Genomic DNA, 18,574 nt, shown 5'->3' with positions numbered 1-18,574 from the left:
TATTCATTTTTAATTCGCTAAAGAGAACGTCTTCAAATTCCCCTCCTTTTTCTTGTCTCATTCGCTTTTTTTTTAGATCCAAACTTTCGTTGTTTATGTGATACCACTTCCAAGGCAATAAAAACAGTGTTTTCAAAAGTTAAAACCAACGAAGAAGCCGAGAACAAAGCAAAAAATGAAAATTTTCGTTTTTTTAGGTCTTCAGTCCATGCACCAGAACAGCCGGATCTCGAAATGGCCAGAATGAGTCGTTGACCAATCAGAAAAGTTCACAGAGCACCTTCGGCAAGACGAAGGTGCTCTGTGATTGGTGTTCCGGTCATTCCGGTTCATGTGTTTTCAAAAATTGGAAATGAACGGAACGCGCCTTTTGGCGCGAATTTGAAAATTTCGAACACTTCGGCTCAGTTCGGCGCGAGAATGACACTATTTCCGCGGAACGTTTCTGATTGGTCAACGCCTCATTCCAGCCATTCTGAGATCCGGACGTTCTGTTGCATGGACTGGAGACCTACCAGGCGGTGGTCACTCAATACTTTAGATGTGTTGCAACAAAGTCGACGCTGGAGCCATCTAGCGTATACTCATATGCCTAAGATAAGATAATAGATGACCTTTCAGATAACTTCGATAATACCCAGATACTATTCAGATACTGGTCCTATAAACTAAATAAATTACAGAAAACAATATAAAAACAAGTAGAAATACATAATTGATTGTTAGAATAATTTTTTATGCATTTCTAGTTATTTTTGTACTGTTTTCTATGTGAAAATGTGTTTTTATGATGAAAAAAGATTGTGAAATTATTTTTGAAGTATGTTGCCGGTGAAAAAAACAACGAACAGTTACCGTGGATACTGTTGGCCATTTTGGAAATTTTGAACACTAGACTGGCGGAGTGAGGTGCGGGGAGCGCAATCGCTGCGCCGTCTGGCGTATACTCCTAACGGGATCAAAGTATGTTCAGACACTTTTGCCATTGTGAGTGACCACCGCCTGAGACCTACATTTGACTTGAAAAATTTTAGAGCGGGTCACTCAAACTTAGTCGTTCATTTTTCTGTTTTTCTATTTCCAATAATTTTGTCGTTAAATTTGAATATTTGACATTGAAGAGACTTAGATTTTAATTGATTGTGAAAATAAAATTTGAGTGCTAATGGGATTTGTTTTACCGACTGGGACTCGTTTCAATCTCACTTAAGGGCATGTGACACAGCTAAGTACCTATATTACCGACCTCACTTTTTCAGTTCACTGAATGTTTTTTTGAACCTAAGAACTTTTTTTGTAAATAAAATATCAAGTTGTAACTTTGGAAAATGTATTAGAGTACATAAAGTACGTTTGGGTCTCAAATTTTGAGAAATGCAAGAGCCGAAAGAATCCTATGTTTAAGTACTAAGCTTAATAATAAAAGATGTAAAAAAAATTGCAACTATCAATTTCATCGGCATCAGTCGGTAACGTTGTACACGAAAATACGAACCCTCTAGAGCCTCGTCTAGTGGTCGCCAGGTTTTGTATTTTCGTGTACAACGTTACCGGCTGATGCCGTTGGAATTGATTGTTGAAATATATTTTTTAACATCTTTTATTATTAAGCTTTGTACTTTGACTTAGTTTTCTTTCGGTTCTTGCATTTCTCAAAGTTTGAGACCGATATTTTATTTACAAAAAAAGTTCTTAGGTTCAAAAAAACATTCAGTGAACTGAAAAAGTGAGGTCGGTAATATAGGTATTTAGCTGTGCCACATGCCCTTAACGTTTCAGAGTTTTTGAGGAACGTCAATTTTAGTATCAACCAAAATTTATCCAAAAATGCATGGTAAATGTAGCTCAGCCTTTTTTTTAACTGGATTTTCAAGCATTTATTATTGCTCTTGGAAATCCTAGGAATATTTCTTCATGAAAAATATTTAAATAATCTATTTAATCTTTTCGGAGAAGAGACGACTTTTTTATTTGATTAATTTGAAATGCACAAATTTCATTAAAAAGATGCAGTAAATGTTGCCCAATATTTTTGTTGTTTTACTGGATTTTTTTTGTCGCTTGTATTTTTCTTGACCCGACAATCAAACGGGATATTTTTTAAGATTTAATTCATGTGACATGCAAACATTTGTACAACATTGTTTTCACTAGGTATTTTTATTTTTTAATGTTTTATTAATTTATAATCTTACGAATATTAAAATACAAAAGTTAAAATTATCGATCGGGTCATTCTGCCGAACTTTTTGAAGAAAGTCGAATTTTTATATTTAATTAATTTGGAATTTAAATATTGTCCCAAAAAGATGTGGAAAATGTTGCACACAAATTTTTTCTTCTGGATTTCTGTATTTATTATGTCTCTTTGAGAACCTTTTAACATTTGATGATAAAAATTAAAAAAATCGATTCCGACCATTTTGGAAAGTTGATTTTTGTATTAACTAATTTGAAATGTAACAAATATCCTAAAAAACATACATCAAATGTTGTCTAACATTTTTTTCCACTATTGGGAATGGTGGTTAGAGTTCATAAATATTTTAAATGGTTAGAGTTCATAAATATACAATTTCTGAAATTTTCAAATGTATTAATTTATTTTAAACAAAAAAAAATTTTTTTTCTACTTTAAAAGATAACTCTTTAACAAAATACTGGAATTTTCAACAAAGTAATTGAATTTGCAACATAATAGTTGAATCTTCAACCTAAAAAGACAAATTTTCAAGGAAAGTGTCATAGTTTATATTTTAATAAAAAAAAAAAGAATTAAATTTATACAACAAAAGAAAAGAATTGTAAAACCAAAAAGACAAATTTTCAACAAATAAAGATTTTTCATTCGAAAATAAATACAAGTTTATCTAAACCCTTAAACCTTCGAACCAGAAGACAAATTTTCTTTAACAAAATTCAATTTTCAAACAAAAAATATGACTCAACAAAAAATTAATTTTCCACGTAACTGATACATTTTTACACGAAAAAAAAAGGAAATTTGAAACTAAAAAATAATTTTTTTACACAAAAAAACCGCAAATTTTTAACTAAAACAAATTAGTTGAATTATCAAGCAAAGAAGAGCAATTTTTAACCGGAAAGTTGCATTTTTATACAAAAAATGAAATTTCTTCTATAGCAGATAAAGTTTTAAATCAAAAAGATAAATTTTAAAGAAAATAGTTGAATTTTCAGTTGAAAAAGATTTTAGTCGAGTTTTCAAGATCAAACTATGCATTTTTTAACAAGAAATAATTTTCTACCAAAAAAATTGAATTTTTAATCCAAATAGACGAATTTTCAACCAAAAAGGATGAATTTTTAACTAAATATTTGAATTCTCTAACAAATAGTTGCATATTTCTCCAAAAAGATGACATTTTTCTCAAAACAATTGGATTTTTAATTAAATAAAAACAAATGTTCAAAAATTGTTAAAATTTCATCCAGAAAATATTTCAGTTTTTTTTCCAACACCCAAATATTATATTAAACAGTAGAATTTTGAACCAAAAATTATGACATAACAAAATTGTTAAATTTGCAAATAAACAGTTACATTTTCATCCAAGAAAGATGTAATTTCTGCTAAATCAGGTGAATTTTTAAATAAAAAAGAAAAACTTAAAAAAAAAGAGTTGAATTTTCAACCGAAAAGTTACATTTTTATTGAAGAAAGATTGCGAATTTTCAAAATTCGAATCTGAAAATATTTCATTTTTAAAGTTTTTAACTTTTCTTATTTTTGAAATTTTAATCTTAAATTATTCAGATTTAAGATTCTTCAATTCAAAATAAGATCGTTCAATTTTAAATGCTTTGAATTATAAGTGATACAATTTCAACTCCTTTCTAAAAAAATTCTCCATGAAAACAAAAATTGTAATGTGAAATTTTTCAATTTAGAACGCTCTTAATTACAAATAATACTGTTTTAATTCCTTTGAATCTTATATGTAAAATAAAAGTGTTCATTCTATAAGCTTTAAAATATAAATGATAAAATTTTAAATCTTATATAATAAAATTTTCAAAATTCAATCGAAAAGTATATAATTTGGAATGTTTTCCGATTAGAAATAATAGCATTTGGAAAACGTGTATTTCAAGGCTTTTCCGCAAGAGACGCTACGAACGATGCGTGATTAAAATACACAAGTGGCGTATCGCAGTTTGACCATTCCCAATACAGTTTTTTCTTCTTAACGGTTTTCATTGTCATTCCAAAAATATTTTAAGACAAGAATACAAGTAATAATCTATCGTTTCCTTATTAAACACAGCCCATTTCTCCATTTAATCAATTCCATTTGCAAATATTTTTCTTTAAAAAAAAATTTAGTACGACTGCACGCAATTGTACTGCGATTTCATAATCAATAACAATAACGAAAAAATCCCATTATCATTCACCCGCAGAATTTTAACTGGCCTCATAAAAAGACCCTGGTGGACCGAAGGAACCGAATGGAGTCTCTACAAAGTATTCGTAAAGACCACATTCGGTTCCTTTTAAAAAACTCAAAAAAAAAAAAAAAAAAAACAGCAACATCAACTTTTAAATAGTTGAAATTCGGATTCCACGTTAAAATTTCCATCAGAAACTCATGGAGTAATCGCAATACTTTTTCTTACAGCGTTAAAAACCTTAAAAAATAAAATACTTGTCACTTACATGGGCCGAAGGCGCCTTTAAGTGCATCTTCTTTTACTAGCAGTTAATAAGCGCTCTGTCAGTACCTCTAAAAATTTTGTCTGGATGGTAGCGCCACGCAGTGGAAACCTCAGACAACAACGCAGCGATGCAAGTTGGAGAGAAGCTTATTTTTAAACTTCGCGCGCAACATACTATAGCTATTATGGATGCGCTTGAAGTCACATTCAGTATAAGTTAATTACATTTTTTTAACAGTTTTTAACACTGCAAAAAAATATTGCGATTACTCCACGAGTTTTTAATAGAAAATTTAACGTAGAATCCGAATTTCAACAGTTTCAAAGTTGATCTTGCTGTTATTTTGAGTTTTTGAAAAAGGAACCAAATGGGGGTTTTATGGGTACTTTGTAGAGGCTCCATTCGGTTCCTTCGGTCCTCCAGGGTATTTACGAAATTGTAATGAAGAATGAATTTCTTAAATTTCTAAAAAAAAAGAAAGGAAAGTTACCTCACAACATCATGTACAATTTATTTGTTTTAATAAAAGTTCACAGTTATAACAAATGTTCAATATTCCAAATAATGTTCTCCTAACAATTCTAGTGCTGTAAATGTGGTCGCAGTCACAAAGAGAGCGAGAGAGAACATAAAATCCAAATTTTTCATTCGAAATTCTATTTTAACTTGTTCGATTTCCGTTTAGCAATTCGAATTGATGAATTACAGTACCACAACCCTGGCGGACCGAAAGAAGCCTCTACAAAGTATCCGTACAGATTTCACTGAGTCCCCATTCGGTTCCTTTTCAAAAAACAGCAGGATCAACTTTTAAATTGTTGAAATTTGGATTCCACATTAAAATTTGCATTAGAAGCTCACGGAGTAATCGCAATACTTTTTTTCAGCGTTAAATTTTGTTTAAATGTCATTAACTTCTGCCGAAGGTGGTTTCAAGCGCATCCATAATAGTTCAAGCAGTAGGTTGCGCGCGAAATTTAAAAATAAAATTACCTCACTTGCATCGGAGCGTTGTTATCTGAGGTTTTCACTGCGTGGCGCTAGAATCCATATAAGATTCTTAAAGTTACCGACGGAATGCTTATTAACTGCTACTAAAAGAAGATGCACTTGAAGCTGCCTTCGGCCCATGTAAATGACAAGTATTTCATTATTTAAAGTTCTTAAAGCGGCAAGAAAAAGTATTGCGAATACTCCATGAGTTTCTAATGCAAATTTTAACGTAGAATTCGAATTTCAATAATTTATAAGTTGATTTTGGTGTTTTTTTCCAGTTTTTTAAGCAGAAACCGAATGGGGTCTTCAAGGGTACTCTGTAGGGGCTTCTTTCGGTTCCTTCGGTCCGCCAGGGAATTTTCTGCGAGTAATTATTTATAATGTCCTATAGAGAATAAAGTTATCAACTTTCGACATAAATATTATTATGCTCCAAAATTCCCAATAATAAATCACAAGTCTGTACTTCAGTAGTAGTTTATTGTATGTGCCTTAATTTATTTACAAGTCTCGTATCTGAAATTGCGTTTTTGTTCGACACACACCCACCAGTATAGCTGACAGTAGAAATAATAATTTTCCAGCAAAGAATGACATAGAAAAAGCTTTAATTCCTTCCTAAACGGCACCCCAACTTCTTTCAAAATTACCCCTCATTTTTCGCACCAGAATTAAATATATATTTATGAATGCGCCAAGTCGGTTTTTGCAAATAAAATGTTTCATTTATCTAAATGCTAATAGATTTTTTAAATTAGACAGGCATACATATACTCTTTTTTTTATCAAATACATTACTCAGATTTTTCCAATAAAAATGTAGCATTTTAATGAGAAAAAGACCGCTTTGGGGTCCCCTAATTATAATTTTTGCGATTAAGCCGAAAAATCAGAGGTCCCTTTGACGCCGAATGGAAAATAAAGCCCTTTTGATCCACCCTATTGTCCACGAACATGTACATAAATTTTTATTTTAAAGTTTCTAAATGTAAAGTCTGCTCTAAATACTCTGCTAACCAATAAAAAAATATTATTTATAAAAAAAAGACGAGAGAATCGTCTTTTTCGAGAGAGTAAAACAAATTTTGCGTTACTCGCTATAGCTTTGTTGATCGAAAGAAAATAGTAACATTAGCATCAGGGCGCGTGGACAACTGTAAAATTTTTAAAAAGAGAATTTTCTATTGTAAAAAATAAACAGTTGTCGCGCAACTGTTAACCCTTGGCACAATATACATAAATAATGAACAGAGCCTTTTTTAAAAAGACAATTTTACTTTCCTAAAACTTTACACAAGAGTGGAAAACCACCAATTACTGCAAAATTATTTTACAGTCGTCCACTTGAGTTGTAAATAATTATACAACGAAAAGAAGAAAATTCTATACATTTAGGACCTGCGACACGTCGCTTGAAAATGGCCTTAAAAACTTTCCATCTATTCCAACAAGTTTTATCGAGAGAAAACAAAAAGATACAGCATCTACACCTACATTTTTGTTACAATATTGTTTATAACTGCAGAGTAAAAATCTTGATGACTCTCTTGTTCAATAATACTACGAATTACAAATTATTGATGCGTCCAAGAAAACTAAATTACCTATTTTTCGCACATTTTGCCCTTCAACAGAACATTAACAATATTTCTATCTCGAATATTCCGATACTTTTTTTTCTTCTTTTTTGCAAAAGTTAAAACAAATTATTCTGGAAGAATTTGTATGCCTAAATACGTTTATTGGTTTTTAGGCAGAATTAAGTGTTCTAATACTTTTAACCCTCGAACGGTACACTGGTGCGAATTCGCACTTCAAGTTTTTTCCATTTTGTTGGCATTTACGCAAGCACAGCTGCAACGAGTTATCCCCACATATATTAAATATGTCTAATATATGCTAGTTGTTTATTATATGTTCAATAAAAAAGAAGTATCGGGGAGACAAAATGATAATATGCCAAGTTGATAAATTACATCAGACAACAAACTGTGTTTTGTTTTAAATCGTTTCCTATTCCTATATTCCTCTTTTTTGACTTGGGTATTTGTGCAAATCATATTTGCGCGCAACTCGGTTGTTTCGTCAATGTTTACTTTTTATTTTTTTCCAGCGCTTCCATCAATTTGTCCGCATCCTCCGAAGTCTTGACCCTGAGCAAAACTGAGGTTGGTGGAGGTTGAGATTCTGGGGTTGGGAGACAAACCATCATCACGGTATTTTTGTTCATTCGCTTCAGAGGAATATTCTCGCTCAAAAGCGTGTTCAGGAGAATATTCCCCAAGGAGTTGACGGCTCGCACTATCAATTGCATCTTCTCGTTGGGGGTTGGTTTCAGGAAGAGTGTGCCCACTCCTCGATCGCCGTAATTGCCCTCCTTTTTCACGTAAACTTTGCATCTGAAAAGTCGTCAAAAAGAATTAATGATTAAACTGCAATACGCCACCTGGTAACAAAAATCCGAACTGGAAAGAATAGGTACGAATTTAATTCGTGCGTAAAAGTTTGGCAACGATTTTGCTGTCGATTTCAAAGTATTTGTTGCGTAATAAATATAATTATTTATTGTAAACAAGGGGTTTTAGATGGAATTGACATATTTTGAAACAAATACTTCAGTTTTTCACTAAAAAATATTAATTTGTAACAAAAACTGAAACTGTGGAATATTCAATTGGAATAAGTGAAATTTTCAGTTGAAACAATCTAATAAATTGTCCAATAAAATTTTAAATCTTTAACTGGAGTTAAGCTAATTTTATATTCTAATAGACACACTCATATGTCCTGCGATTGTTGATAAACTAGAAATAACTTTTCTAAATTAAAAAATTTGTATAACACTAAAAACTTGATTTTTACTACGATCAGAAGTAAACTTCTGGTCAAATCTCCACTCTGAATATAGACAACAAAAATAAATTTGATGTGGTGGCTCTCTCAATCGAGGAAAAAAATTCTCCTCGTTTTCCAAGCACTAGAGAAATAGTTCTGATTCGGAATCGTAAATTTTCGAGAAAAAATATTACTGAGTTGGAACAGGAAATTATCTGAAGCAATTATATGTCATTCTTAACCCTCTTAACCTAGACTGGGTATAGTATACCCGGCCGATATTTTTGGTTCGCTGTTTAGTTGTATCAGTTTTGTGAAAATATTTACTGTAATGTGTTGAATTCATCTGATTAATTTTATAATATTCATTTTTATGTGACTTTCAGCTGTATTTAAAAAAAATTAAAAATACCGATACGTTAATTTTAACTTACTAGACTGAGAAAGTTAATTGCATTAGAAAATTTTCAAATACAAAAATTAAAACACAGATCTGGAACAAGGTTTTTTTTCGAAAGTAATACAATTTCTTTCGAGCGGTTAATTTCTTTGTTTTGTTTTTTAATATTATTTTGTTTTAGAATAGGAAATTTTCAAAAAACAATTAAAATTCCTTACCTTTATGGGGATGAAATGAAAAAATTTGTTTATTTCAAGAATTGCACTGCAAATTAAAGTACTCAAGGTGGAATTATCTTTAATTTTCAGCTTTTAAGATTGAAGCATTTAATACTTTACAATTGACATTTTTTAAATTAAATTGATTTCTGGGCGAAAAGTATAAATCCGCGCTATCACTTTCAACGCTCTAAATTCAAAAAATGAATCAATAAATCAGTAAATGTTTAAAATGATATCGTTCCAAGAAATTTTAGTTCAGAAATATTAAAAACTGATCGATTAAATTTCGATTGTTAACTCAACACTTTCTAACGTTAGTTAGAAGTTAAATGATCATCTTAATTTTAAGTTGTTTCAAATAAATTATTGTTCAACTGTTATTTAGACATAAGAATTCACTTCTAACCCTTAAAGTTCATTGTGGGTGTTAGAAACCCCAAGCAATTTTCAAACTCTTATAAACCATACTTAATTCGGAAAAATTGAGCAAGTGTCGCCATCTAGCCTTAGTAGGAGACACTAACTGTAAGTAAAGTCGTTTAGCATATTGCGTCAAACGTCAGTCTATTAGCACCAGCTGCTGAAAGTGGAGTTAAAAAAATCGTGGGGTCTCTAACACCCAGTGTGCAAAGAGTGAGTGAAAAAGTAATTTTGGAGCAAACTTTGTTGTTGAAATTTTACTGATTTTTGTTTACTTTCTCACGTAAGTATATCATATGAAGTGAAATAATTTTTCTTCTGGATTACTTCATACTTTTTTTCTTTGTAGACGGCTTTCAACTGTGCAAATAAATATCTTGTTTAAAAGCACCCATGTTGCAATCTTTTTTATGAAAGTACACTACTTCAATAGTATAGTCATCAATTTTCAGGTCAAAATAATTAAAATTGCGTAAGTTATGAATTTTTAAGTACAAAATCCTATTTTTTCACTTCTTTTTTCCATATTCTTTTTTTAATAAACTTAAAATAAATAAATGACTATAAAATCACCTGTACCTTGTAGACGATGCCTCAAACTATATCGGATAATTTTATCGTGACAAAATATTCAATAAGGGTTAAACAATACATGATTAAATACGCTGGGGTATAGAACACCCACGATGCACTTTGAGGGTTAATTACAAAATGAAATTGTAACATTGACATTTCAATTTGGCATTCTGAAATTACGTTTTGAATATTTCATGCATAATTACTCATTTTAAATATAGAGTAGAATATTACTGAATATTAAAAAATGATTTTTGTTGTTATTTTAAATAATTTGTTTACCGTTGCTCAAAGATGGAACCTTCCTCGGTGACTGGCTTAAAATCTGGCTTGGGTGGCACATCTTCATCCTCGTCCTTTTCTTCTGTTGCTGGCTTTTCTTCTTTGTCTTCGGGCTTCGCAACCTGCGCTCCAAACGAAAATGGCTTGGCACTGAAGAAGAACACAAATTTTCCTATCATTTTCAGATCCAACAAACGTTATTGCGGACCCTATAGAAATTTTTCTCGTCACTCAGACAATCGTTTCTTTACATTAAAATAAAAATTTCATCGAAACAAAATTTTATTCATTCAAATACAGCACTGTTTATTTCAAACTTTTTTTTTCTATCTAAATTAAAAAAAGGTTTGTTCGATTAAAACAAAAATTTGTTTGAGTGAGCGTATATTTTATCTCTATTTTTTTGGGGTTCTTGGAAATTAACAAAAAATTGCATTTTTTGCATTTCTAAAAATCTACTAACCTGTCAATGTTGACTTATTTTTGTAAATTATTGTCCATGTTTTTTGGCTGTGATTTAAAAAATCAATAAATGAAAAAAGACGAGAAAAAAAAAGAACGGACTCACTTTTGGGATAAAAAAATAGTGAACATGGTCTCAAAATAAAAAAAAAAAGTGTCAAAATAGTGTCATAACATTTTTTCAAGTATAAAAAATGAACTTTAATGTTCATTTAAAATGTTAATCTTTTTATTCTATAACTTTGGGAAATTCCTATTTATTTGTTGCAGAATTAATTTTTTTTTTGGTTATTCCACTAAAATGAAAAAATGAATTAATGAAATCCAATAAGAAAATTCAAGTATTTTTAACTGAATTAAATAACAAATTTGTTGAAAGTTTGTTGAAAATTAATATTTTTGGTTGATAATGTAACTACTTGGTTGAAAGATAAACTTTTTTCCTAAAAATTCAAATTTTTCGTTGAAGGTTCAGCATTTTAATCCAAAATTCACGTCTTTGTAGGAAATTTTCTTGACATTTTTAATTAAAACTGAAAATAGAACTTTTTTTTTAATTCGCGTATTTTTTTTAAATTGAAATTTAGTGTTTTTAATTGAAACTTTACGTACTTTGTACATTTTTTTGTGTTGAAATACCAACTATTCCATTTTTTGTTGACAATTTATTTTTTGGTTTGAAAGTCAAATTAATTTCTTAAAAGTTAATTTTTTTTGGTTAAGATTAATAATATTAATTGAATATTCCATCTTTTCTTCCAAAATTTTTTTTTTTTAATTCAAAATTTATCTATTTCGTTTAAGTTTCAACTGATTGGTTATAATTTAATTTTTTTTAAATTTATCATTTTTTCAAATTAAAAATTACGAAAAATTATAACAAAATTGAGTTATATTCAACTTTTTTTAAATTAAAAATTAAATTTCTGTTTTGCTTAAATATCAACTATTCAATTTCGTGTTGAATATTGTTTTCTGAAAATTTGAATATTTGATTTTTGTTTGAAAATGGATATTTTTTCGTTCATAATTCATTTATTTTATACGAAAATCGTATTTTCTATACAAAATTGTTCCTTCTGATTGAAAATTTAATTATTTAGTAGAAAATATATGTATTTTGTTAAGAATTCCTTTTTTTTGTAGACAATTTTACAAGACAAGTATTATGTTCAAAATGTTTTTTTTTGTTAGTTAGATTCTACTGTTTTTTTTAATTAACAATATTTTTGGCTTAAATATAATCCTCTAATTCCACTATTTACTATAAAATTCGTCTTTTTGGATTGAAAAGTGTACATTTTATTATAAAATTCAACTATTTCGCACATAATTTAAAATTTTTTGGTCGAAAATTGAAGTAAATCATTTTTTCTACAAAAATGGATCTTTTTAGTTTAAAAATACAAATATTTAGTTGCAAAAAATGTAGAAACTAAAAATTATCAAATCTTTTGTGCAATATTGATTTAATTTTGTTGAGAAAAAAGTTCCTTGGATGTACTTTTTTTAAAATGTAAGAAAAACACTGTTAATAGTGTGATGAGTTCGAGATCTGTAAATGTTTTTAGCTGTGATTAAAAAAATTAAAAAAAAAAAAAAAAAACAGAAAGAAGGGATTTAGTGGTTGCCTTCTTTTTCTTTCTTCCTTTTGTTTTTATATTTTTTAAATTTGAATCGAGAACCCGCCACAGCTGCGTTTGCATAAATGCCAACAAAATGAAACAACGTCGGGTGCGAATTCGCACCAGTGTACCATTTGACAGTGAATTTAGGAAATTACCTACATTTAAAATACTGCACGTGAAAGGTGAATTAGAATTTGTTCTGTATGAATATCTCCAAAATTTGAAAAATGTATTTACCTTCCAAAACTGAATCCAGCGCTGGCTGAAGTACTATTGGAGGAACTGGCACCAAAGCTGAACGTGGCTGACGGGAAAGAGGAAACAGCGGAAGAAGGAGAAGTGACCGCCGCCGGTTTCGAATCACTTTTTGACTTATCCAGTTGCGGACTTTCCCCGGCTCCAGATTTATTCAAAAAGGGATTTTTCTCCTGAGAAACACTGCCGCCAAATATGGGCTTATTGTCCGTTTTCGTTTCGGTGCCAAATATGGACTTGCCAGGGGCAGCCATACTACTACTCGTGTTTCCAAAAATCGATTTCTCCGGCTTCCAACTGCCCCCCGCTGTTGTCACATTGCCGAAAACCGAATTTTCCACTTTCTTCTCCGAGGAATTTGCAGTGGCAGCAAAAGAAGTTGTAGCAGCAAAGCTACTAGTCTCTTTATTAAGACTCTCGACAACCGATGGTGTTTTTTTGTTCTTGTCGGCGGTGGCAATATTGCCCCCCTCCTCCTTGCTCGACGACTCGGCCGCTTTCAGCGGCTTTCCGTGCTTCAACTCGATCTGCTGGAGGTACTTTTCATAGTCGCGGAAGATGGGCGTGAGAATGCAGAAGGGGTTCGAGTCCACATGCTTCTTGATCCACTGAGCGACACCCTCGTTCAAACCCTTCAGCTTTGCGTAGTAGTCCGAAGACTTTTCGCCGTCAGAGATTTCCGACTTTTTCTCTCTCGCATCGACTTTCGATGTCGATTGCTTCGAGGGCGATTTCGAAACTGTTGTGCCCAGTCCATTCTCGGGAATTGTTGTTTTTGCTACTGCTAAAGGTGCTGCTGATGCGGCTTCTGTTAGAGAAGAACCATTACTTGTCGTCGTGGTTTTTGTCAAAATTGGATTACTATTTGTCGGAGCAGTTGCACTTGTGTTGTTGGATTTTAAATTGGCTAAGAAACTAAAAGGCGACGAGCTTGCTGCCGTCGTCGCCGCTGCGGCCGCGACCGGCACTGTTTTAAATCCTGTGAACGAACCAAATGCACTTTTCGGCGTGCCCTGAAATAGTAAACGGCTCATTGATATCAAATACACCAATGGCCCCAAGTAGAGAGAGTATATTTATTCTCTAATTTCGGTTGGGTCACACTGTTTCTTTATATTGACTAGAACATTGTGCGCCCACAAATTATCCTCTCTTTAATTAAATAGGTTCATTTTTAAACAATTTGTGTATGATTTAAGAAAGATTCTTTATCATAGCGAGAAAACTACACTACATTCATTATGAATGACACGACGTTTTTATTCAATTAGAATTTTCCAAATTAGTAGATTATTTTTCTCATTCAAAAGATATGTTTCACCGCTTGTGGAATTATCAGATACGCTACTTTAAAAACTCAAATGGTACACTAGTGCGAATTCGCACCTGAAGTTTTTTCATTTTTGTTGGAATTTACGCAACGGATTAACCCCACATATATTAAATAATTAATAATAACATTGCAAACAAACCAATTCGCACCACTGTACCGTTTGAGAGTTAATAATTCTTTAAAATAAAAAAAAATAAAACATTTCTCAGGTATTTCTGGATAAACTGTTCATCGAGGTAAAATTATATTCGACTATTCGAAATTAATTCAAATTTTCTATAAAATTTCATTTAACCATGGTTTGGTAAAGTTACCGCATTTTTTACATTTAAATAATAGTTTTGAAAAAAAACTTGGCACAAATGGTCAAATGTTGATAATTCTATTAAAAATTTGAGCTTCTTTTAAAACCTTTTTCAATTCAAAATTTAATTATTTAGTTAAAAGTAGAATTACTTTGTTGATCATTCATTTGTTTAGTTCAAAATGTATTTTATTTGATTAAAAACTTGTTTCTCTCATTGAAAATTCATTTAATTTGTTGAGAATTTGTCTTCTTCTTCGTAGAAAATTAACATTTTTGTCATATATATGTTTATTTTTCAAATTCTCTCCCATCCCACTAATAAATATTTTCAGATGAAATTTAAAAAAATCTTTTTCTCACGATTATGATTCTTTTTCAAAATTTCCGTGCTCAGAATCAAAATTCTTTTCGAAAATTCCCCAAAAGTTAAATATTCAGTTTAAAAAAATGAATTTTTCACCCAACTTTTTTAAACTGAAAACATCAGTTTTGAAGAAATAAAATTAATTTTCTACCGTGCATTTTCAAAAAAGGCGGAGAAATTTGTGCTAAAATGAGAAAACTTGCAATTTATAACAAAAAATAAATTTTTAAACTAAATTTTCGAGTTTTTATCCAAGATAATTAAATTTACTGTTAAAAAAAGTTTTCAAACAAAAAAATGCAAATTTTCAACAAAGTAGTTGAAACTTTAAACACGAAAAAAAACCCAGCCAGTTAAAAACGAATTTTCAAAAAGAAAAATTACTTAAAACAAAAGAGTAACTTTCATCCAAGTCATTAAATTTTCATTTAAAAAAAAATGGAATTTTGAACGAAAAAAGTAGTTTTTTTCATTTTTTTGCTTCAAGATTCATACTTTAGTTAAATTTTTTGAGTGTAAAATTAACTTTTTGAAATGACAGTTTAATTTTCATGTTGAAAATTTAACTGCTTTATAAAAATTTTAATCATTTTAGGTTAAAAATTAAACTTTCTATTTAAAAATTAATCTGAATTGGTTCAAAAAAACTTTTTCGTTTAAAATTCACATCCTCGGGTCGAAAATTGAACTGCTATATAGAAGATTCGTCTTGAAACTTCAAAAACTTGGCAGAAAGTTTCAAGGTTTTGCTAAATGTTTTTAAAAATTTGTCCGATTTTCATCTGTTTAGGTTGAAAATTAAACTCCTTGGTTGAACTGCTTTCTTAAAAGATCATATTTTAGTTATAAATTCATTTGTTCCAAAATGAAAATTAAACTATTTTTATAAACATTTGACTGTTTTACAGCAAAATTGCATTTTTTGCTTGAAAATTCTAAAATTTTGTAAAAAATTAAACTGTTTGGTACAAAATTAAACTTTTTTATAGAAAATTCGATTTTTTATCCAAAAAAATTCTCCTGAATGAAAATTGATTGACAATTCAACGATTTGGTAGAACACTGATATATCTTGTTTAAAATTCGTATTTCCTAGTGGAAAATTAATCTTCTTTAATGAAAATTTAACTATTTGCTTGTAAATTCGTGTGTTTTGTTTAGAATTTATCTTTTTTTGGTAAAAAAATAAACTTCTTAGTTGAAAATTCATATTTTAAGTAAAAAATTGAACCATTTTGTATAAAAATAAGCATTTCAGATTGAAAATTCAAACTTTTTTTTGTGACTAAACTCTTTTTTAGTTGAAAGTTCGTCCTTTTAATTCGAAAATTGGTAAAGATTAAATTGTTTTTTTAAATTTAAAATGAAACTATTTTCGTTAATATAAATCAAAAGTGCCAAAAGCTTCTTGTTCTGAATCTGAATGACTCGAAATGTGGACATTTTAAAGGAATTCGCGATAGGCATTATGATGAGAAAGTAAAAAATAAATAAGTAAATAAATAAATAAATAGTTAGAAATGAAAGAAACTGTAAGAAAAAGAAAGGTCCTTACATCGCCGCCGCTGTTTTGAATCCGCCGCCTAGCCGTTTTCACGACTCTCTTTTCAAGAACGTCCTCCGTTGCTTTTGCGAATGTGCCTGCCTCTTCAGTCTCCTCATCCTCATTATCCCAATTCTCGTGATTCAAATCGGTAGTAGCCGTCCGTTTAAAAGCCATTCTTGTACCGCATAAAACTGCCACAAAAATAAGCCAATTATTTATTTCTCTGTATCCGCAATCTCCATGCAAACTGCTTACAGTCTATCTATCGTTTGAGGTTATGTTCAACATTCCCTCTCATTTATTTCTGTCCTTTTCCTCGCTACCTATCTACCAAACCAAAATATATCTTCAAGCTTTCGACAAACACAAACACGCATCACATCTTGTGAGAGGCATGTCGAAGGTTAGAGTTTACAGTAAACAATACATTAAGCAGCGGTAATTACAGAGCAGCAGTGCTTTTCAGTAACCTTTAAAACGCGATTCAACTTCAACATTCATTTCTTCACTTCACTATTTACAGATGATATCATTCTATTGAGATTGCAACTTACCTTGGGAGAGAAAATTCACCACCTCGTGCTTTGACTTGTTAATATATTTTAGAAACTTTTGTGACAAACACAAAATTTTAAAACTTTAGTCCCGAGTAGTTGAGATGTCTTGAGTTTGAGCTCTTGCTCGCTTACTCGCTCTCGCTACAGAAAATGAATTACAAGGACAAGGATCAAGAGTCTTCGGAACATTCAGGCAGTTATCAGGTCCGGCCACACTGCGCATGCGTCACACCGACTGTTGTCAGGCCCTCTTAAGTCTCCACTCTCAACCAAAACCAAGGATATTATAAACGTAGATGCGATACGGGCTTAGTTACCTGCAATAAATATAGACGGCGTGTCCGGCGAAAATTGTGAGTTCCCCTCTACCCACCGCAACCCGTAGATAGCACCAATATTTCAGAAGGCCCCTCGATGCGCACTTATGGTAACTCAGCTCGGACATGAACCATTTAAATTGAAAGTAAATTCCTAATTACAATTTTTTTTACATTTATTACTTTGCAAAACATGGTTATCTTTATTAAATCATGATTATTTTCTATTTCGGTTTCATATATTTTCTTCTAATTTTAAAATTATTTATTCTAATTTATATTCTTCTATAAGTTATAATTTTTTAAATTTATAATATTATATTTTTATTCAAACTGATAAAACTTTCAGTGCAATATCTATTAATAGTTCTTTGATATTATTTAGTATTTATTTTTATTTTTGTGATCTGCAATTTCTATGAATTTTTTATACAATTCATCTAATCAAGTTCTCGTATGTATTTTCCAATTTCTTAATTATTATATATTCTAACATTTGTATAAAAATATAATTATAATTCTAAGTGGCAGGAAAATTGTTCTTTCGGGTTTTAGATGTTAAGGCGGCAGTATCATGTTCCATAAAATATATTTTAAAATAAACTATAAAATATTATAATTGATACAGCTTACTTAAAATATGTATAGAAGTTATATGGTATAAAATTTAAAATACAAATAATATAAATATTATTCAAATTATTTTTGAAGTTTTTTCAGAACTTTTAAATATATTTTTAATGATTCCCATTTTTATCGTAAAATTTTTGTGTAATTCGAAAAAATTGCCTCAAAATCTTCTAGATATTTTTTTACAATTTTATCAATCTTTTAAAATGTTTTGAAATATTTTTAGGACTGAAAAATCGCGAATAATAAAATTTCCGACACTGTAAACTTCCTGAAATTATAAAATGCCGAAATCTGAAAATCCCGAATTTAAACATTCCAGAATAATAAAATTCTAGACAGTTTACAATATTATTGAACTTAAAAATTTCCGGATAATAAAATTCCAGGCCGAATTTTGTCCAATTATAAAAGATACAAACTAGAAAATTCCCGAATTGTAGCAATTGAGAAAATAATGTTTTAATCAATATTACCTTATTTAATAAAAATACAATCATCAAATATTTTAATTATAGAAACTTTGTTTAATGTTCCATTTTTTTAATTATTGCCTTAATTTAAAATGTAGGATTCAATTCAGCACTGATTTAGCGCGAATTTCATTTTCTTTTTAAATTAATTATTTTATTCTGGCGAACTTTTTTGTAAGTTAAAAAGGATACAATGCACTTTTTCAACAACAAGAAAATTCTGTCGGGAATTCTCAAAAAACAAAATTCGCGAGAGTAAGATATTACCGAATTCGAAAATTCTCCACAGAA

At 30.1% G+C, this 18,574-nt stretch overlaps 1 protein-coding gene across 1 annotated transcript; it reads right to left on the bottom strand.

The window, feature by feature from the left end:
• Window positions 1-6,138: 6,138 nt before the first annotated feature.
• Window positions 6,139-17,050, bottom strand: LOC117168959 (nuclear pore complex protein Nup50). The gene is made up of 5 exons (XM_033354963.1): window positions 16,861-17,050; window positions 16,316-16,497; window positions 12,739-13,769; window positions 10,412-10,561; window positions 6,139-8,076 (listed from the first exon to the last, which is right to left on the bottom strand). Exons 2-5 carry the CDS (start codon window positions 16,478-16,480, stop codon window positions 7,770-7,772), a joined length of 1,653 nt encoding a protein of 550 aa, XP_033210854.1. The 5' UTR covers window positions 16,481-16,497; window positions 16,861-17,050; the 3' UTR covers window positions 6,139-7,769.
• Window positions 17,051-18,574: the final 1,524 nt, after the last annotated feature.

This window comes from Belonocnema kinseyi, chromosome 3 (genome assembly GCF_010883055.1).
Source record: "Belonocnema kinseyi isolate 2016_QV_RU_SX_M_011 chromosome 3, B_treatae_v1, whole genome shotgun sequence".
Classification (NCBI taxonomy): Eukaryota; Metazoa; Arthropoda; class Insecta; order Hymenoptera; family Cynipidae; genus Belonocnema; species Belonocnema kinseyi.
This window is presented reverse-complemented; position numbering and strand designations above follow the sequence as displayed.